At 44.5% G+C, this 22,051-nt stretch overlaps 1 protein-coding gene across 1 annotated transcript in view; it reads left to right on the top strand.

Annotated features, from left to right (window-relative positions):
• Positions 1–22,051, top strand: part of NUDCD3 (NudC domain containing 3) — a 106,668-nt gene that overhangs the window by 54,712 nt on the left and 29,905 nt on the right. The window contains exon 3 of the mRNA XM_003318392.5: positions 8,326–8,458. Within this exon, the coding sequence (XP_003318440.2) occupies positions 8,326–8,458 (133 nt within the window). The remainder of the gene's footprint in view (positions 1–8,325; positions 8,459–22,051) is intronic.

Here is a 22,051-nt window from a genome sequence, read left to right as displayed (position 1 = left end):
TTCTCATTTTTTGTCCCATGCCACTTATTTGTCCAAAAAACTTAGAACTTAGCCTGTTATAATTTCCCTGATTCTAGATCTGGCTGACTGTGTGCTCCTGGTTTTGATGGCCATGCTTCTCTGCCCCTCGTCTTTACTGTAAAGTGGTATTCAGACCTGTAGGTTGGAATGGATTCGAGGTCCTGTGTTGGGGGCAGGGGTACCCGATAGGCAGGCCCTCTCAGGAGGTACATGGCATGTGTGTCACAGATATTTGGGGTGTTCTGGATCCTTCTGTCACAGATTACTCCTCAGCTTTTCACCTGGTGCCCACCAGGAATGAATGAAAGTTGCCAGACTCATTGCCTTCATTACAGAAGATGGTGCAAGATAGTGATGTTCTCATTGTGTTTTACATTCTTTGCTTATTATCTGGAATTCTTATTTAGGGGAATGGCCTTTCTGAAATTACAGTTCCTATGGAACCATTTTATTGATGACTTTTCAAGTTGAGCTGTTCTCTGATCACCAAAGTGACCCCTGGAGATTTCGTTTTATGAACTCATGGATTTTTAATATGCTACGTGCTTCAGTCCATTGTGGACTTTATTTATTTATTTCTGATTGTCCCGTCTTTGGCCAGCAGGGAGCCTTCTGAAATTGGCTCATGTGTCCTTTCAGCATGACCCTCCTGGTCTTTGACAGTTCCCCACTTGTAAGGAAGATGGCTAGGCTTACCGTGTGTGTTCTGGTCCCAGGTTGGGGACTAGCTACATCTCCAGGAACTCTGGCTCTCCTCTTGGTGAGTTAGCATTGTCTTTAAAGTAGGCAGGCTACTGTCATTGCAAGACCAAAGTGTGGTAGATGCTAAACAGATAACAATCAGGTATTGATAAAATTATTGATACTAGATTTTTAGAAAAATCTAAAAAAAGTGTAGAATTATTAGGCAATAAAGAAGTGTAAAATTACTAGGCAAAAGATATAACTTCTCTCTCCAAATGTCTCAGAGGGTTCAAGAATCATCCCATAGTCATAAAAGCTGCTCAGTGAGTTCTTTCCATAGCCAAAGACTTTCTAAAGGGAAAGCAGTGAGTGAGAAAGCAATACTGAGTGTCACGAGACCTTGTTTTAGTCATTTTAAATGGTTTGTTCCTCACAGCTACCTTTTGGGAGAGATGCTATTAGTGTTCCCATTTTATAGGTCAGGAGACCAAGGCACAGAGAGGCTGAGTGACCTAGTCACCATTACCTGGTTGCTGTGCAGGGAAGCTGGGCTTGACCTCAGGTTGGACACCACGGACACACAGAGCATTCAGGGAAACTGCTTGACTGCTAGGGGACTGGCTTGGAGACATTGATTTGTAGGACATACTTGAGACCAGAGCCCGTGGCCTGGGGTGGCTGCTTGCTGCATTGGCATCGAACCTTTTGTGTGGCTGGCTGAGGTGGCAGGGTGTCCACAGTTGGCCTGATATTGCGGGGGGGGGGGGGGGGGGTGTCACATCCCTGCTAGTAAAGAAGCATGAACTTAGAAATAATGCATGCACAACAATGAAAGGAGCCTGGCGGGTAGGGGAACCTCAGTGAGAGCTGGGCAGCAGGCAGGGAGGCACCACCCTCTAGACAGACGAATCTGGCAAGAGTTGCAGGAAGGCTGGTTAGTGTGAGGTGCTTGTCTGTGTGGAAGCCTGGGAGTAGTGACTGGCTCCAGCCTGTCCCTTTGTAAGTGAGAAGGTTGAAGGCTGCAGAGGCCAAGACCAAGGCCCAGGCTACGTCTGGGTTGCTGGAGTTGGGGCAGACCTGGCAGCTGGGGGCCCAGGGCTGGGGTCCAGGCATCGAGTCATTTTTGAGCACTGAAATCAGCATGAGTGGACGAGCTCTCAGGAGTGAACACTCCTAGGAAGATAAAACCGAGAAGTAGGAAGTGGGCCTGGCAGACCATGAGTTTTAGGCTTCAGAAGCAGGGCAGTGGGCCTCAAGGATGGGTCATTTTTATAATAATGCTTATTTTGTAAAGCTTTGAAAATGAAGAAACCCAGAAGAAAATTCACCGTATTTCCATCAGGTGGAAGAAATCTTGAGTTGAGATTGAGCATAGGCAGAGAAGAGTTGACAGATGAGGAGGAGGATTCATTTGTGGGAGCAGGAGGAAAAAGGGAGGAAGGAGTCATGACGACTCAATCATGGGCTACCTCGAGTGCCTTGCTGAGGCCCTGGCCTTGTCTCCTGGGCCGTGGGGAGCCATATGAGGTTGTTGAGAATAATGTAATCACAGTGGCATGTGAAGAAACTGAGAAGAGACGCAGCCATGGCTGCCATCCAGGTCTGGGATGTGCCAGGTCAGTGAGATGAGAAGAAAATTGATAAGAGACAGGTGAGAATTTCAAGGGAGGGAGTGAGCCATGTCTGCTGGTTGCCTCATACCCATGGCACGTACATCACACACATATATACTGCGTGCCCGTACTATACCTTATGCACGCATATGCACACTGTGTGCATACATGCATACCACACACATGCACATAGCACACACACACTGCATGCCCACATGCACCACACACGCCACACACACATTGCATGCACATGTGCACCACACACATGCACCACACACAAACTGCACACACAGTACATGTGCCCACATGCACATGCAGGTACACATGCACCAGCCACATGCATGTGGCACACACACATTGTATGCACACACGTACCCCACACACACATATAGTGCACACATACTTTTATCACACAGTGCACTGCACACATGCCACACACATGTACTATACACACACACACACACACATGTTGGCCTAGTCCATTTGGGCTACTATAACAAAATAGCATAGCCTGGGTAGCTTGTAGACCACAGAAATTTACTTCTCACAGTTCTGGATGTTGGAAGTCCAAGATGAAGGCACCAGAAGATTCAGTGTCTGGGGAGGCCCTGCTTCCTGATTCATGGATCTCTGTTTTCTTGTGGTGTCCTCCCATAGTGGAAGGGATGAGGAAGCTCTTTGAGGCCTCCATGTAAGGGCACTAATCCCACTCAGAGCCTCCACCCTCATGACCTAATCACCTTCTAAAGGCCTTACCTCCTACTGCCATCACCTTCGGGGTTAGGATTTCAAGATACACGTTTTAGGGGAACACAAACATTTCAGACCCTAGCACATATATATACATTGCACCCAGATGTTGTGGGACCTCTCCTGAGGGGACAGTGAGGTCAACAGGTGGTGAGGTGTGACAGCTCTTACACCTGGGATAATGGAAGGAGATGAGGGTGACAGGGATGTTGTCATCTTTGCACAGAGTAGTGGCTTTTGCGCAATGTAGTTAAGGGCAATGTAGTTAAGAGTGTGAACATTTAAAGGGTAGACAGGATTGATTGCAAGAGACATGAAAGAACAGCTGTATTTGGGGTGGTGGAGAGGGGGTTGACAAACCGGGCCTCAATCACTGAGCCCCAGGGGGCGGGAAGTGGGGAGCAGCAAGCTTGACATTTCTGTGCAAACACCTCCGCTTTGGAATCACTGGCTGTGACTTGGGGAGCCAAACCTTGCCTTTAGTCAGGCAGTCAGTGCCTATCATAGGCATTCTCTCTCCGGAGAAGAGCTTGAGGTCAGCCCTTGTCTCGTTGAATTATAAATCTATTATAGGTTTGGGGCTCTAGCTTCCTAGACAAAACTCTTCAGGTTAGGTCTTTGACCTCCTTTTACTCTTCATTTTACATACTTGCCACTAGCTTTTTGAAAATCAGAATTGTCTGATCCTGTTTTGTTTTAGAGACAGGGTCTCATTCTGTCATCTAGGCTGGAGTGCAGTGGTACAATCATAGTTCATTATAACCTTGAACTCCTGGGCTCAAGCTATTCTCCCACCTCAACCCTCCGAGTAGCCAGCACTACAGGTGTGTGCCACTATGTGTGGCTAATTTTAAAATTTTTTGTAGAGATGGGTCTTCCTACGTTGCCCAGACTGGTCTCAAACTCCTGGCCTCAAGTAATCCTCCTGTTTTGGCCTCCCAAATCGCTGAGATTGATTGCAAGTGTGAGCCTAGCCTAATCCTGTGGTTTTTAAAAACAAATGGAAGGAGGCTGGGCACGGTGGCCCACGCACGTAATCCCAGCACTATGGGAGGCTGAGGCAGGCGGATCACTTCAGGTCAGGATTTCGAGACCAGCCCGGCCAACATGGTGAAACCCCATCTCTACTAAAATATGAAAATTAGCTGGGAGTGGTGGTGCGCACCTGTAATCCCAGCTACTCTGGAGATTGAGGCAGGAGAATCATGTGAACTTGGGAGGCGAAGGTTGCAGTGAGCCGAGATCGTGGCACTGCACTCCAGCCTGGGTGACAGAGTGAGACTCCATCTCAAAAAAAAAAAAAAAAAAGGAAGGAGAGAGGACCTTTTTGTTTCTAGTGGCAGCACTCAAACAGGCAGATTGGGTAGGTCAGGTTCCTGACCATGAGTCTCAGGAACCCGGTCAGAAACCTCACCTACTCAGGAACTGCTTGTCTGCATGACAGTGACTCCTGGTGGCAGTGCTGCTAGCTCTCCCTGTGCAGGTGACCCTGGTGCCTGGCTTGCCACACTCAGGAGCGCCTAGGCCTGCAGTCTGCCAGGAAGGGTCTGGCCTATCCCCAAGGAGACAGAGGGCCCTGCTACCCACAGCACCCAACAGAGCCTGTTCTGTGTTTTTCCTTTAACACATTTAGAACCTTGTTATCCCAGCTCATCAGGAGTGGGAGCTGCAGGGAGACCTACTCCATAATCTTCAACCTGACTGCTGACTCACTTTCCTACTCCCACCCTTGGTGCTGAAGCATGGATGCTCCCTCCCCTGCCTCCTACCATGTGCCCAGGCCTGCAGCTGCAGGGGTGACCAACAGTGGCACAGTGGGGGCCAGAGACACCTGCACTTGACAGGATGCTTATTTTTACATACTGTTGGCTGGAAATAATCAACCTTATTTAAATAGAATGTGCATTCAGAGCACTATAAAAAGCACCCAACAACTTGCAAGGGCTGTTTTAGGAGTGATTCTCCTGCTTCCTTTGGAGGGAATCTGCAGGTTCCGTGCAAGAGGAGCCAGGCCAGGGCTACTGAGGACACGGCAGGAGGATGGGGTTAGGCAGGTTCTGTGTGATCAGAGCCCTTTCCAAAAGCATACAGCTTTGCTGCAGCGTGTAGTGGCAAGGGTGTCAGATGTCCCCCCTCACTCGAAGGCAGAGACTGACAGCCTTTTGCCCTGGAGGAGGCAGAACCCATGTGGGCATCACTGGTGGTATAGGCCGAGTGACTGCACTGTTGCTGGCGGCAGCGTCCCCAAGGATATCCCCCGGCATTATACTCATTCTCCTTTCTTGAGAGAGCCGTTTCTTTTTCCCAACTTTTGAGGAGTCTTCATGTTTACTCCCTGATCTCTGCCAAGTGCTGGGGCCATGTTGGTCTTGTGTGTGTGTGTGTGTGTGTGTGTGTGTGTGTATGTGTGTATTTTATTTATATATTTTCACAATTTTGACTTTTTTCAAATGGTAATGTATGTACAAAAGTGTCAATGAAAAGAAGTCTCCAGTTTCCAGCCATAAAGGTAGCTGCTGCTACCCTATTGTTCTTTTGGAGATATTCTCTGCATGTTTAAGCATATTTATGTCAGATATGAGTCTTAAAGCTGCTGTCAGTGCTCACCTAGAAGGATCCTGTGGAAACTTGGGGTCTGAGTGAGTCCCCCTTTCTGTGTCTGACTCCTTCGTACCCTGCTCCAAGGGTCAGGCTAGTGCTGCTGCCGTGGCCGTGGGACCGCAACTGGGTACAGGGGCTGCAGGGTGCATCACTGTCTCCTGTTAGCATTTTTTAAAGAGAACCATTTTTTCTCTTGGCTATAAAAATGTCTACATATTCTAGGGAGTTTGGATAATACCTAGGTACAAAGAAGAAAGATTCCTGTTACTCTACTATCAGAGATAACCACAAAGATTTAATGTGCTTCCTTTCAGTCTTTTTCATATATATGTGCACACTTGTGTGTATATTATATATTTCTTCTTAAAAATTAAAGTCATACCATACTTAAAAGTAATAATACCCCCTTTTCAGTTTTATGGTATATTGAAAGCTTTCTTCATATTACTAAATAGTCTTTGAAAATATGTTTATTGGTTGCATCTAAATCTTTCTTTTGCTGTCCATTTTCAACCTATTGAGCATTGTTTAGTTTCCTTCCCCCCTCCCTGTTTTCTCATGTCATTCAGTCAGGAATCCTATGTAACTCCTGGTTTCTGTATGTCATCTCTCTGTCCCACAGTGGCCCGCCTGTGTGAGTAGTTTAAGGCTGACATCTCTTCTGATTGGTTAGTGCCTAGTCCTGCCAATATTCAGTGCTGAATTTTGAATATCACCTCTGATTGAAATTAGTTTCCTTAGCCACTGTGTTTGCTCAGGCTACCACAATAACGTACCACAAAATGGCCGGCTTAAACGAAAAATGTTGATTCTTTCACAGTTCCTAGAGGGGAAGTCTGAGATCAAGGTGTCAGCAGGGCCATGTTCCCTCTGAAGGTCTTAGGGGAAGATCTTCCCTCTCCTCTTCCAGCTTTAGGTGGTGGCCTGCGGTCCTTGACGTTTTTTGGCCTATAGGCACATCACCCCATTGTCTCCACATGGCCTTCACGTCATCTCTCCAAAGTCCCCCTTTTAAGGACATCAGTCATAGTGGATTAGGGCCCACCCTAATGACCTTGTTGTAACTGCATCACCTGTGTAAAGACCCTGTTTTTATTAAGGTCACATTCTGAGGTCCTGGGGATTAAGATTCCAACATAGCATTTTAGGGGACCCAATTCAGTTCTTAACAGCCACTATTGCCCAGCCCAGAGGACTCAGGCCGTGGTGGAGGCCCAGCTTCATGCATAGACAGTGTGCAGGGCATACCCACAGTAGGTAAATATGTTCTTGTCTTAGAACTCTGGCCAGAGAAAGCCTGCCCTCTTGAACCACCCCTTCCCAACCCTTGTCTTGTATGTGCATCTATATAGATGTAGATACATGTAGTTTTGTGTTTTCCTGTGTGAACCAGATCATAGTGCACACATTGTTTACAAGCCCATGGGGCCGTCTCCCTGCCAGGTTTTGTCTGCTAATCTCTGAGCAGGCCCTGGAGAAGTTGACTGAGATGCACCTACTGTTGGAATGTTCTGTGTTCATAGCTGCTGCCTTCTCCATGACTAGGCTTTTGTCTGTAATTTAGATCTTCAGTTCACTATAATGGACTTGTGAGTCTAAACTTACATAGTGTTTATATTATTAGCATTGTTACATTTTATGGAAAATATTATATTTTATTTTTAACACCAGCTTCTTCTTGGTAGGCCTATCTGTATTTAGTGCTGTGTTTATAACAGGCCTATACAATAAGATTTGCTTGATTGAGTTTTTTAGGCTGTCTCATTAAACATACTGCTTATGTCTTAACAATGATGCATACAATTTTAATGCAGTCCTTTTAGCTGTTATTTATTTACTATGAAAAAATAGAGGCTAGGGGTTGGATTAGGATTGAAGTTTAGCAGCTGCAGGATGAAGTGGTTTTGCCTTTTTTTTTTTTGAGACAGAGTTTTGCTCTTGTTGCCCAGGCTGGAGTGCAATGGTGTGATCTTGGCTCACTGCAACCTGCAACCTCCGCCTCCCAGGTTCAAGCGATTCTCCTGCCCAAGCCTCCCAAGTAGCTGGGATTACAGGCATGTGCTCCCATGCTCAGCTAATTTTTGTATTTTTAGTAGAGACAGGGTTTCACCATGTTAGCCAGGTTGGTTTCGAACTCCATACCTCAGGTGATTCACCCACCCTTGGCCTCCCAAAGTGCTGGGATTACAGGTGTGAGTCACCACGCCTGGCCTCTTTTTTTTTTTTTTTTTTTTTTAAAGATTGACCCTGCCAAGCAGTTTATAAGAAACCAAGGACTCATGAGCCTAAGGATTTTATTAATAAGAGCCCTCTGGTGAATTAACAGGCCTGGATCTCAGTACTGTGAAGGCTGGCAGCACCAGCTATGGTTTGACTGTGGTCACAGACACTTTTCCTAAACTGTAGGATGCTGCACTGGGGTTTCTTTTCTGTAGCTTTGCCCTTGTCCTGTGATTTCCATGGGTACCATGTAGGAGGGTCAGAAAGGAAATCACCTGAAAAGAAGAGGAGTTTGCAGATGCCAGAGCAAGTGAACTTGAGATGAAACTTGAGTTGGTCACGTCTCCAGGATGTAGGAGTGGCATGGGCTAGGCTGCCCATGGGGTCCTCTGCTCAGGCATGGCTGACTGGGATCACATTTTTTATTCTTTCTCAGGATTCAGGAGCAGTTCCAGAAAAATCCCGACAGTTACAATGGTGCTGTCCGAGAGAACTACACCTGGTCACAGGACTATACTGACCTGGAGGTCAGGGTGCCAGTACCCAAGCACGTGGTGAAGGGAAAGCAGGTAATGGCCTTGGCGGGTAGGGGTGGGTGGCTTCACCCAAGCCAGTCAAAGCTGTTGCAGGGAAGACCCACCAGCATCCTTGAGGGAGTGTTGAGATCGGCTTTAGGATGTGAGGTGTGTTCCTTCTCCTGCCCTCGGAATGAGCTGAGCACACCATCCTTGCTCCCCTTATTCTGTTTGTGAGGTTCTCCCAGCTCTTCTGCAGAAACCTCCCTTTGGGGATGGTGAACCCTGTTCACACTGCTTCCTGAGAGAGAAGCCCACACATCTGATGTCTTCACCTCTTTTATAAACACAGCCATAGACTCTCCTGGGGTTCCTATTGTAGATGGCCAGCTTCTCAGTTTTCAAGGGAATACTCAAACATTATTACCTTGGTGAATTCTCTTTTTTCCTAAAGATTAAATCTGCCTTCAGTTTCCCTAAGAAAAGTCCAGTCTACTAAACGCACAGTGATAGCTAACATACATTCACATAGCATCTGTCATGTGAGTTTCCTGGGCTTTGCCAGCCCAGGGTCTAATAAACTCAAATTAGACAAAGTGACACAGTGGGTAGCACCTCCCCGTGTATGGTGATGAGCCATGCATCACAGAGATGAAAGGTTTATGATTTAATTCTCCACAACCTTTAATCACAGGAGAGAGCTCTAAGACTCTGCAGTTCTCTCAGGGCAACAACATGGCTGCACAGGAGGGACGGAGGGAGGGACAGGCCCACCTCATCCCAGCGTCCCCACTTGCTTCCCTTGCTATTTTTTTATTTCCTCCATTCACATAGGTGGCATGCATGTGCCGAGGATAAGCCTCCTGATCCCCACACCCTCTTTTCTAAGGTTGACTTGGAGTCCTCTAAGGGCATCCCATCCCTGCCGGGGCCAGCCACCTGGTGTCACTCCCTGTGCCTCTGTTACTGCTTAGCGGTGTGATGGGTAGGTCTGTAGTTTGTGCACTGATACCAACCATTCTCCTTTCCCCAGGTTTCTTTTATGCCTCCTCAGGGAACAGGTGTCAGGCTGTGGGCCTTTGCTCCCCTCAGCAACAAACACAAAATTTATTTTTCTTCAGCTACAAACACCCGGTCACCCCCCTTTAAACTACATCAGGTCATAGGTGAGACCCATTGAAGCCCCATCGAGTCCTGAGAGGCAAAGCAAAGAACCCAGGTCACAGCGATGAAGTGGACGGCCAGGCCTGTGTGCTGTGGGGCTCTTCCATGGAGCAGGGAGCCATGTCCTATAAGTACCGCATGCTAACCGATTGCGCCACTGGAGCCACACCATGTCATGATGTACCTGTAACATTTGCAACTTGAGTTTCAAACACTAAAGTTTCTGAAACCTCCATCTAACGAGTTTAAGTGAGTAGACGTTTAATCTTTTTTAATTTTTTGATAGAGATGACCTCATTCTGTCACTCAGGCTGGAGTGCAATGGCATGATTGCAGCTCACTGTAGCCTTGAACTCCTGGGTTCAAGCTATTCTCCCACCTTAGCCTCCTGAGTAACTGGGACTTCAGGTGCTTGCTATCATGCCTGGTTAAGTTTAAAAAAAAATTTTTGTAGAGATAGGGTCCTGCTGTTTCCCAGGCTGGTCTTGAACTCCTGGCCTCAAGTGATCTTCCCACTTCAGCCTTCTGAGTAGCTGGGATTGCAGGTGTGAGCCATTGTTCCCAGTGGAAGTTTAATCTTTTAGTGGGAGAGAGATGTCTACTCAAGGAATTGTGATAAGAATAACATTATCATAGGTTGTTGTAAATAGATAATTTCCACTTTAAAAAATCTCAAGTAACAATGCAAAATGGGACATTACATAATTTAAATCCATAATATAAAAAAATTTGATATATGCCAGAAACTGTATCCATGTTTCCTTCTTCATGAGAACCTGCAACCTGTGAAGTAAGTAATTTCATTCTATTTTGTTGTAAATTTCTTTTTTAAAATTTTTATTTTACTTTAAGTTCTGGGATACATGTGCTGAACATGCAGGTTTGTTACATAGGTATACATGTGCCATGGTGGTTTGCTGTGCCTATCAACCCGTCATCTAGGTTTTAAGCCCCGCATGCATTAGGTATTTGTCCTAATGCTCTCCCTCCCCTTTCCCCCGACCCCTTGGCAGGCCCTGGTGTATGATGTTCCCCTCCCTGTGTCCATGTGTTTTCATTGTTCAACTCCCACTTATGAGTGAGAACATACGGTGTTTGGTTTTCTGTTCCTGTGTTAATTTGCTCAGGATGATGGTTTCCAGCTTCATCCATGTACCTGCAAAGGACATGAACTCATTCTTTTTTATGGCTGCATAGTATTCCATGGTGTATATATGCTACATTTTCTTTATCCAGTCTGTCATTGATGGGCATTTGGGTTGGTTCCAAGTCTTTGCTATTGTAAATAGTGCTGCAGTAAACATACATGTGCATGTATCTTTATAGTAGAATGATTTATAATCCTTTGGGTATATATATACCCAGTAATGGGATTGTTGGGTCAAATGGTATTTCTGGCTCTAGATCCTTGAGGAATCACCACACTGTCTTCCACAATGGTTGAACTAATTTACACTCCCACCAACAGTGTAAAAGTGTTCCTATTTCTCCACATTCTCGCCAGCATCTGTTGTTTCCTGACTTTTTAATGATCGCCATTCTAACTGGCATGAGATGGTATCTCGTTGTGGTTTTTATTTGCATTTCTCTAATGACCAGTGATGATGAGCTTTTTTTCATGTTTGTTGGCCACATAAATGTCTTCTTTTGAGAAGTGTCTCTTCATATCCTTTGCCCACCTTTTGATGGGATTGTTTTTTTTCTTGTAAATTTGTTTAAGTTTCTTGTAGATTCTGGATATTAGACCTTTGTCAGATGGATAGATTGCAAAAATTTTCTCCCATTCTGTGGGTTGCCTGTTCACTCTGACGATAGTTTCTTTTGCTGAGCAGAAGCTCTTTAGTTTAATTAGATCCCATTTGTCAATTATGGCTTTTGTTGCAGTTGCTTTTGGTGTTTTAGTCATGAAGTCTTTGCCCATGCCTGTTCCTGAATGCTATTGCCTAGGTTTTCTTCTAGGGTTTTTATGGTTTTATGTTTTATGTTTAAGTCTTTAATCCATCTTGAGTTAATTTTTGTATCAGGTGTAAGGAAGGGGCCTAGTTTCTGTTTTCTGCACATGGCTAGCCAGTTTTCCCAGCACTGTTTATTAAATAGGGAGTCCTTTCCCCATCGCTTGTTTTTGTTAGGTTTGTCGAAGATCAGATGGTTGTAGATGTGTGGTGGTATTTCTGAGGCCTCTGTTCTGTTCCATTGGTTTATATATCTGTTTTGGTACCAGTACTGTGCCGTTTTGGTTATTGTAGCCTTGTAGTATAGTTTGAAGTCAGGTAGCACGATGCCTTCAGCCTTGTTCTTTTTGCTTAGGATTGTCTTGGCTATGTGGGCTGTTCTTTGGTTCCACATGAAATTTAAAGTAGTTTTTTTCTAGTTCTGTGAAGAAAGTCAATGGTAGGTTGGTGGGAATAGCATTGCGTCTATAAATTACTTTGGGCAGTATGGCCATTTTCACAATATTGATTCTTCCTATCCATGAGCATGGATTTTTTTTCCATTTGTTTGTGTCCTCTCTTATTTCCTTGAGCAGTGGTTTGTAGTTCTCCTTGAAGAGGTCCTTCATGTCCCTTGTAAGTTGTATTTCTAGGTATTTTATTTTCTTTGTAGCAATTGCGAATGGGAGTTCACTCATGACTTGGCTCTCTGCTTGTCTATTATTGGTATATAGGATTGCTTGTGATTTTTGCACATTGATTTTGTATCCTGAGACTTTGCCGAAGTTGCTTATCAGCTTAAGGAGTTTTGGGGCTGAAACAATGGGGTTTTCTAAATGTACGATCATGTCATCTGCAAACAGAGACAATTTGACTTCCTCCCTTCCTATTTGAATACGCTTTATTTCTTTCTCTTGCCTGATTGCCCTGGCCAGAACTTCCAATACTGTGTTGAATAGGAGTGGTGAGAGAGGGCATCCTTGTCTTGTGCCGCTTTTCAAAGGCAATGCTTCCAGCTTTTGCCCATTCAGTATGATATTGGCTATGGGTTTGTCATAAATAGCTCTTATTATTTTGAGATATGTTCCATTAGTACCTAGTTTATTGAGAGTTTTTAGCATGAAGGGGTGTTGAATTTTATTGAAGGCCTTTTCTGCATCTTTTGAGATGATCATGTGGTTTTTGTCACTGGTCCTGTTTATGTGATGGATTACATTTATTGATTTTCATATGTTGAACCAGCCTTACATCCCAGGGATGAAGCCGACTTGATCGTAGTAGATAAGCTTTTTGATGTGCTTCTGGATTCAGTTTGCCAGTATTTTGAGGATTTTCACATGGACGTTCATCAGGGATATTGGCCTGAAATTTTCTTTTTTTGTTGTGTCTCTGCCAGGTTTTGGAATCAGGATGATGCTGGCCTCATAAAATGAGTTAGGGAGGTAGGGAGGAGTCTGTCTTTTTCTATTGTTTGGAATAGTTTCAGAAGGAATGGTACCAGCTCCTCTTTGTACCTCTGGTAGAATTCAGCTGTGAATCCGTCTGGCCCTGAGCTTTTTTGGTTGGTAGGCTGTTAATTATTGCCTCAATTTCAGAACTTGTTATTGGTCTTTTCAGGGATTTGACTTCTTCCTGGTTTAGTCTTGGGAGGATGTGTATGTCTGGGAATTTATCCATTTCTTCTAGATTTTCTAGTTTATTTGCATAGAGGTGTTTATAGTATTCTCTGATGGTAGCTTTTATTTCTGTGGGATCAGTGGTGATCTCTCCTTTATCATTTTTTATTGTGTATATTTGATTCTTATCTTCTTTCTTCTTTATTATTCTGGTTAGTGGTCTATTTTGTTAATCTTTTTAAAAAACCAGCTCCTGGATTCATTGATTTTTTTCTAAGAGTTTTTCATGTCTCTATCTCCTTCAGTTCTGCTCTGATCTTAGTTGTTTCTTATCTTCTGCTAGCTTTTGAATTTGTTTGCTCTTGCTTGTCTAGTTCTTTTAATTGCGATGTTAGGGTGTCAATTTTAGATCTTTCCCACTTTCTGATGTGGGCATTTAGTGCTATAAATTTCCCTGTTAACACCGTTTTAGCTGTGTCCCAGAGATTCTGGTATGTTGTCTCTTTGTTCTCATTGGTTTCAGAGAACTTCGTTATTTCTGCCTTAATTTCATTATTTACTCAGTAGTCATTCAGGAGCAAGTTGTTCAGTTTTCATGTAGTTGTGTGGTTTTGAGTGAGTTTCTTAATCCTGAGTTCTAATTTGATTGCCCTGTGGTCTGAGAGACTGTTTGTTATGATTTCCGTTCTTTTGCATTTGCTGAGGAGTGTTTTACTTCCAATTGTGTGGTCGATTTTAGAATAAGTGCTATGTGGTGCTGAGAAGAATGTATATTTTGTGGATTAGGTCAGCTTGGTCCAGAGCTGAGTTCAAGTCCTGGATATCCTTGTTAATTTTCTGTCTCGTTGATCTAATATTGACAGTGGGGTGTTAAAGTCTCCCACTATTATTGTTTGGGAGTCTTAAGTCTCTTTGTAGGTCTCTAAGAACTTGTTTTATGAATCTGGGTGCTCCCGTATTGGGTGCATATATATTTAGGATAGTTAGCTCTTCTAGTTTCATTGATCCCTTTACCATTATGTAATGCCCTTCTTTGTCTTTTTTGATCTTTGTTGGTTTAAAGTCTGTTTTATCAGAGATTAGAATTGCAACCCCTGCTTTTTTTTTTTTTTGCTTTCCATTTGCTTGGTAAATATTCCTCTATCCCTTTATTTTGAGCCTATGTGTGTCTTTGCACATGAGATGGGTCTCCTGAATACAGCACACTGATGGATTTTGACTCTTTATGCAATTTGCCAGTCTGTGTGTGGTTTTTTTTTTTTTTTTTTTAGACGGAGTCTTGCTCTGTTGCCCATGCTGGAGTCAGTGGCGCGATCTTGGCTCACTGCAACCTCCGCCTCCCAGGTTCAAGTGATTCTCCTGCCTCAGCCTCCCATGTAGCTGGGACTACAGGTGCACGCCACCATGCCCAGCTAATTTTTGTATTTTTAGTAGAGACCCCTGTCTTCACCATATTGGCCAGACTGGTCTCGAACTCCTGACCTCGTGATCCACCCACCTTGGCCTCCCAAAGCTCTGGGATTACAGGTGTGAGCCACCACTCCTGGCCCATCTGTGTCTTTTAATTGGGGCATTTAGCCCATTTATATTTAAGGTTAATATTGTTATGTGCGAATTTGATTCTGTCATCATGATGCTAGCTGGTTATTTTGCACATTAGTTGATGCAGTTTCTTCATAGTGTTGTTGGTCTTTATATTTTGGTATGTTTTTGCAGTGGCTGGTACCGGTTTTTCCTTTCCATATTTAGTGCCTCCTTCAGGAGCTCTTGTAAGGCAGGCCTGGTGGTGACAGAATCTCTTAGCATTTGCTTGTCTGTAAAGGATTTTATTTCACCTTCACTTACGAAGCTTAGTTTGGCTGGATATGAAATTCTGTGTTTAAAATTCTTTTCTTTAAGAATATTGAATATTGGCCTTCACTGTCTTCTGGCTTGTAGAGTTTCTGCAGAGAGATCTGCTGTTAGTCTGTGGGCTTCCCTTTGTAGATAACCTGACCTTTCTCTCTGGCTGCCCTTAACATTTTTTCCCTCGTTTCAACCTTGGAGAATCTGACGATTATGTGTCTTGGGGTTGCTCTTCTCAAGGAGTATCTTAGTGGTGTTCTCTATATTTCCTGAATTTGCATGTTGGCCTGTCTTGCTAGGTTGGGGAAGTTCTCCTGGATAATATCATGAAGTGTGTTTTCCAACTTGGTTCCATTCTCCTGTCACTTTCAGGGACACTCAGTCAATCGTAGGTTTGGTCTTTTCACAGAGTCCCATATTTCTTAGAGGCTTTGTTCGTTCCTTTTCATTCTTTTTTCTCTAATCTTGTCTTCACACCTTATTTCAGTAAGTTGATCTTCAATCTCAGATATTCTTTCTTCTGCTTGATTGATTTGGCTATTGATACTTGTGTATGCTTCACGAAGTTCTCATCCTGTATTTTTCAGCTCCATCAGGTCATTTGTGTTCTTCTCTAAACTGGTTATTCTAGTTAGCAGTTCCTGTAACCTTTTGTCAAGGTTCTTAGCTTTTTTGCATTGGGTTAGAACATACTCCTTTAGCTCAGAGGAATTTGTTATTATCCACCTTCTGAAGCCTATTTCTGCCAATTTGTCAAACTCATTCTCCGTCCAGTTTTGTGCCCTTGCTGGAGAGGAGTTGCGATCATTTGGAGGAGAAGAGGCATTCTGGTTTTTGGAATTTTCAGCATTTTTGTGCTGGTTTTTTCCTCATCTTCGTGGATTTATTTACCTTTGATCTTTGAGGCTGATGACCTTTGTATAGGGTTTTTGTGTGGGGGTCCTTTTTTTTTTGATGTTGATGTTGTTGCTTTCTGTTTGTTAGTTTTTCTTCTAACAGGCCCCTCTTCTGCAGGTTTGCTGCAGTTGGCTGAGGTCCACTCCAGACCCTATTTGCCTGGGTATCACCAGTGGAGGCTGCAGAACAGCAAAGATTGCCGCCTCCTCCTTCCTCTGGAAGCTTCGTCCCAGAGGGGCACTGGGCTAATGCCAGCTGGAGCTCTTTTGTATGAGGTGTCTGTCAACCCCTGTTGGGAGATCTTTCCCACTCAGGAGGTGTGGGGGTCAGGGGCCCACTTGAGGAGGCAGTCTGTCCCTTAGCAGAGCTCGAGCACTGTGCTGGGAGAATCCTCCTTGTCAGGATCCGTTGCTCTCTTCAAAGCTGGCAGGCAAGAATGTTTAAGTCTGCTGAAGCTGCGTCCACAGCCGTCCCTTCTCCCAGGTGCTCTGTCCCAGGGAGATGGGAGTTTTATCTATAAGCCCCTGACTGGGGCTGCTGCCTTTCTTTCAGAGATGCCCTGCCCAGTGAGAAGGAATCTGTAGAGGCAGTCTGGCCACAGCCACTTTGCCACGCTATGTTGAGTTCCACCCAGTCCGAGCTTCCAGGCCTCTTTAGCACTGTTAGGGGAAAACCACCTACTCAAGCCTCAGTAATGGCAGGCGCCCTTCCCCCCACCAAGCTCGATTGTCCCTTGGCTCCCTGGCTTCAGCCTCCTTTCCAGGGGAGTGAACGGTTCTGTCTTGCTGGGGTTCCAGGTGCCACTGGGGTATGAAAACAAAAACAAAAACCAAACAAAAAAAAAACTCCTGCAGCCAGCTCAGTGTCTGCCCAAACAGCCTCCCAGTTTTGTGCTTGAAACCCAGGGCCCTGGTGGTGTAGGCACACGAGGGAATCTCCTGATCTGCAGATTGCAAGAACCTTGGGAAAAGCTTAGTATCTGGGCCGGATAACACAGTTCTTCACAGCTTCCCTTGGCTGGGAAAGGGAGGCCCCCTGCTCCTTGCACTTCCCAGGTGAGGTGACGTCCCACCCTGCTTCTGCTCACCCTCTGTGGGCTGCACCCGCTGCCTAACTAGTCCCAATGAGATGAACAGGGTACCTCAGTTGGAAATGCAGAAATCACCCACCTTCTGCGTTGGTCTCACTGGGAGCTGCAGACCAGAGCTATTCCTATTCAGCTGTCTTGCCAGATCCCCCCATATCATTCATTCTATTTCATAGATGAGAAATTGAGGCTGAGAGAAGTTACTGAATCATCCAAGTTAACTTGGAAAATCCACAGTGTCATCTCCCTTGTTGTTATGCCTGGAACAGTGAGCACTCTGGATAAGTTTTTGAATGAATGAATAGCTGCATGAATGAAGTAGCAAAGCTGTGGTTTGAGTCAGGTGTGTCTGCTTCTAAACCTTATGCTTTTCCCTCTGTGCCACCCTCCTTACTCTATACATACAAGTGGTGCTGGCTTCTTAGAAGGAGAGACTGTCCTGGAACACGTCTCATGTGCATTTATAGGAAATGAACCTCTCTGTATGGTGGGGGCAACTTGGCTTGCACCTTGCATCCCACATGGTGACAGTAAGGTGACTAGGCTTAGTCCCATTCCTGCCTGGGCTGGGTAGGTGTGAAGTCCAGGCTGGCCTGGAGCTGAGTCCCTCTGGCCCTCCTGTCCTGTGCCTTCTGACTCCATGACCACTCCCTCTGCAGTCTCTCCTTCATTCTCCAGGGGCCACTTGAAATAGGTAGACATGTCCTAAACCTGCCCTGTGTGTAGGAGTTTGGGTGGGGTCCATGGCATCCCTAAGAAGACTGAGACTTTTGCAAGTGCCCTGTGCCTTTAAGGTGCCACAGGCACAGATCAGTGAGTTGCTGGTGGCCTGGCTTCGGCAGCAAGTAGCTGTGTGCTCAATTTTCCCTTCTTCCCACCCCACATCCCCAGTATATCTCTTACCAGCAACTGGTGACCTCTAGAATCATAGACTTCAGTATAATTTTAAGATCAAAGTCAGACCAGATCACTAGGGATCATTCACACGGAATTCTAGCTTCAAATGACTACTTCCTGTCTGTTTTTAATAGGCCAGGAGCAGGAGCTAACAGCTCTTCCCAAGTAGTTTATCCAGAATTTTGGGGTTTTAGTGGGTTAGGTGTTGATTTCCATTTCATTTTTTGTTAGTATTGCCGTGTATGTAGTTGAATAAATTAGGAAAAGCATCGATTGCCATGCTTCATTCACTTGGCTAAAAAAAAAATTAGTTTCCTGGTCCTTTATCTGTCTTCTGAACTGCTCTATGAACCCCTGGGGCTTTCTCTGAAAGGGTTTGTATTAGGCCCAAGCTAAAACTGGTTATTTTCTCTTTTTTTGACTCAAGAGACCCAGGTTAGCTAACAGCTTTCACCATACTTTGCACAGCTACCTGGGACAACTCCCCACTGGAAATGGTGTCTCAGATATGCTTGCTGACTATCTGGGATGTTGATGCCATGATTCTTCCCTATGGTCGGCACCGTGTTATGAGGGTCCTGCCCTATGTCTTGTCTGAATTCAGATTTACACCTCTCTCAAATGCACTTGTCATGACCTCTAAGATGATGTGGCTCTACTATCACCAAGGATAACCCTGGATTTGGCTCATTCTACATTAGACGTTTTCTAAACGTGTGGGCTGTGCTTTGTCCCAGGAGCTGGGCATGTGGGAGTCACCAAGACAGACAAGATTGCTGGTTTGGAGCTTATATCCCAGTGGGGTACAGCAGTAAAAGTCAGTAAATAAATGAGCAAGATGGAGGCAGGTGCCGTATAGAACCTAAAAGTGGGTGGTTTGTGTATTTAACCAGCACTCGTGTGGTGCCCTCTCTGTGTCTTGAAATAGTGAGTTGTCCCCCCCAGTCCTCCTATCATGCAGGCAGTCGCTGTGCACCCATGAGGGCTACTGAGAGCTGTGTGTGCATGGTCTCAGCCAATAAGAGCCAGGTCACAATCAAGGCTTGCTCTGGAGCTAGTGCTCTCTCTCACCTCAGAGAAGGGTCGAAGGTGAAGTTTGGTTATAAGTATCAGGATAGAAGGATGGAAGGAAGGGACTTCTTTTTTCAGCAGCTTATTTAGTAGTGGCTTGCCTTATTTATTTATTAACACGGTATATCTATGTGACAATAGGCCTTTTGTGATGCCCGCTGACCTAATTTGTACTGGTGACCTGCCTTGGTGGCATGCTTCATCTCCTATGGGGTTGGAAAAACTTTTTTCTCCTTCAATAGTATTTTTTTTTCCCATGTCATTCTTACAACACTGCAGACCTCTTGTTTTTTTTATTTTTTATTTTTTATTTTTTTTTTATTTGGAGTCTCGCTGTGTCGCCCAGGCTAGAGTGCGGTGGCGCCATCTTGGCTCACTGCAACCTCCGACTTCCTAACTGCAGACCTCTTTTAAAAATTCTTGGCTTGGCATGGTGGCTCAAGCCTGTAATCCCAGCACTTTGGGAGGCTGAGGTGGGCAGATCGCTTGAGCCCAGGAATTTGAGACCAGCCTGGGCATCATGGTGAAAGCCCATCTCTACAAAACAACACAAAAAAAATCTAGCTGGGGATGGTGGCACGCTGCTGTAGTCCTAGCTACTTGGGAGGTAGAGGTGGGAGGATTACCTGAGCCCAGGAGGTCAAGGCTTCTGCGAACTGTGATTGTGCCACTGCACTCCACCTTGGGCAACAGAGTAAGACCCTATCTCAAAAAATAAATAAAATAAAGTAAAAATAAAAATTCTTGGTCTCTTAATTGCTGAATGATTTTTTTTTTAGTCGTACCTCACTTAAAACTTTGGAAAAAGTTTATTTTGTATCTCTTGGATTTTGCTTGTCTAAGTGTTTTTCTTCAGAGCTGTACTTTCTTTCTGGCCTGGCCAGTTATTCCCTAAGTGTACCTGTCACGGTTGCCTGTCAGCAGTGTTTATTTTTGTTTTTTGTCTGTGGCACCTATGGGACATTGTCACGATGGTAACCCCGGCTGCAACAACTCAACTGATAAAATCAGAATCTGTTCTGGGTTGGTGATTCAGGGGCTTTGCTCAGGCAGCCCAGTGTTTGTGTTGGGGCTGTGGATAGAGCTTCACAGGAGAGCCAGATCCTCTACTCTCCAGCTGTAGCTTGATGCAGGCATTATCAGAGCTTTGCCTCTCCTGGAGTTTCTCATTGATCCCTTTTCTGTAGAATGGGTATGATGAGTTCACACTTGCCTCTCAAGGGTAGTAGGAGACAAATAAGAGTGTATGCATAATGCTTTATGTTCTTTAGAAGAAAAATAGAAAGTGTTCCTATTTTACGTCGTAACATTTAAAAAAAAATCATCTTGCTAGTGAATCTGAAAGAAAACTTCTCAAAATGAAGCTTTTAATTTCATACATTAGTAAAATGTGGTTAGGTCTTTTCCATCACATGTTCTTTGCTCAATCTACTCTGCTCTGTTTAGGAAAAGCAGCTGACTCCCTCTCTCTCTCTCTTCAGTGTACCCACAGAATAGAGACAAGGAACTTTGAGTTAATGACAGATGTTTTTGTGATTGCTCATGTCAGACCTGGGTGATTATAAACCTGGCATTTCATTGAATCACAGAATTGGAATGCTTTTGAAAATTAAACTCCAGAGATTTTTAGTTTAACCTCTCATTTTGCAGATGAGAAAACTCTCATGGTGGGTTGATGGTAGATCATAGACCAGAACCAAGGTCCCGTCACCTCCACCCTGTTTTATGGCCTTATTGCAAATGAAGTCATGATTGGATGTTATTGAGTGACAAGTGAATCTGTTTCCCTTGAGTCTTCTTCCTCTCATAGATTGTGAGTGGTCCTGCAGGCTGGTGCAGTCACTGTTGTGACCTGCCATCTTTGTCCTCACCTTGGGTACCTTTTGGAACACCACCTTAGCCACTAGGTGTGTCATTTATGGCTCTAACTGATCCCCAGGCTTAGATTCGTAGTGAGGCCTTGCCTGTGAGCTTGATGTAAGTGCCGGAATTTGTGTTAAAAGCTCCATAACGTGTTCTTAGAAGTTGCTTAGGAAAAAATGCAGGAAAATGTTTTATTATAGGAAACTTCCATAACAGAAAAGACTAATAGACTGCATTATTTTTGTATTTACATAATTTTTGAGTGCATAACACATTTATATGTTCAAAAGCAAAAACTTGTATAACAACACAAAAATCCCTGTCCTGCCTCTGTGTCTTTTCTGTCTTGTCCTGACCCCTCCCCAGCCAGCCCTAACCTAAGTCATCACATAACTGGTTTTGGGGATATTTCAACAGCTATTTTTATGCATGTATAATCAAGTATGAACATGTATTGCTCTGTCCCCACCTTTAGCACAGATGGTGCATTCCACTTTTTAAGATGATCTTACTGCCCCTGCCCAGTGTCATTTTGGCCGCACCAAAGTGACTCCCATCTCTTTTTACCTCCATGTCCCCAAGTGCCTGAGGGGTGCCCAGTAAATTCTAGGTAGACTTTGCTTTCCCTGGTCATCTGGCTCAAGTGCCCCAAACCCACCATCCCTCACACCTGGGACTCCTGTTCTTTGCTTTTGCCCCCTTCAAACTATAGGCTGATTATTAAACCACCCTCTTGTTAATGGACATTTAGGTTGTTTCCAATCTTTCCTGTTGTAAACAATAAAACAATGCCCTTTAATAAACTTCATTTTGTGTATATGCATTTTCATATAGAAAAAATTCCATGAAGTGTAGTTGCTATATTGAAAGGTATATGTATTTCTAATTTCTTTCTTTCTTTTTTTTTTTTTGAGACAGGGTTTTGTTCTGTTACCCATCATGGCCCGCTGCAGCCTTGTCCTCCCTAGGCTTAAGCAATCTTCCCAACTCAGTCTCCTGAGCAGCTGGGACTACAAGCGTGCACCACCATGCCCAGCTGATTTTTTGTATTTTGTAGAGATGGGGTTTTCCTTTGTTGCTCAAGAAGCTGGTCTTGTACTCCTGGGCACAAGCAGTCCATTTACCTTGGTCTCCCAAAGTGCTGGGATTACAGGCGTGAGCCACCACACCCGGCCTGTATTTCTAATTTCTGTAAGTGTTGCTAAACTATCTTCCATATGGGGTTATACTAACTTACATATCCATCAACAATGTACAAGAGCCCTTGGTTTTTCAC

Source organism: Pan troglodytes, chromosome 6 (genome assembly GCF_028858775.2).
Source record: "Pan troglodytes isolate AG18354 chromosome 6, NHGRI_mPanTro3-v2.0_pri, whole genome shotgun sequence".
NCBI lineage: Eukaryota > Metazoa > Chordata > Mammalia > Primates > Hominidae > Pan > Pan troglodytes.
The sequence above is the reverse complement of the archived record's forward strand: the minus strand, read 5'-3'. Positions and strand labels throughout refer to the sequence as shown.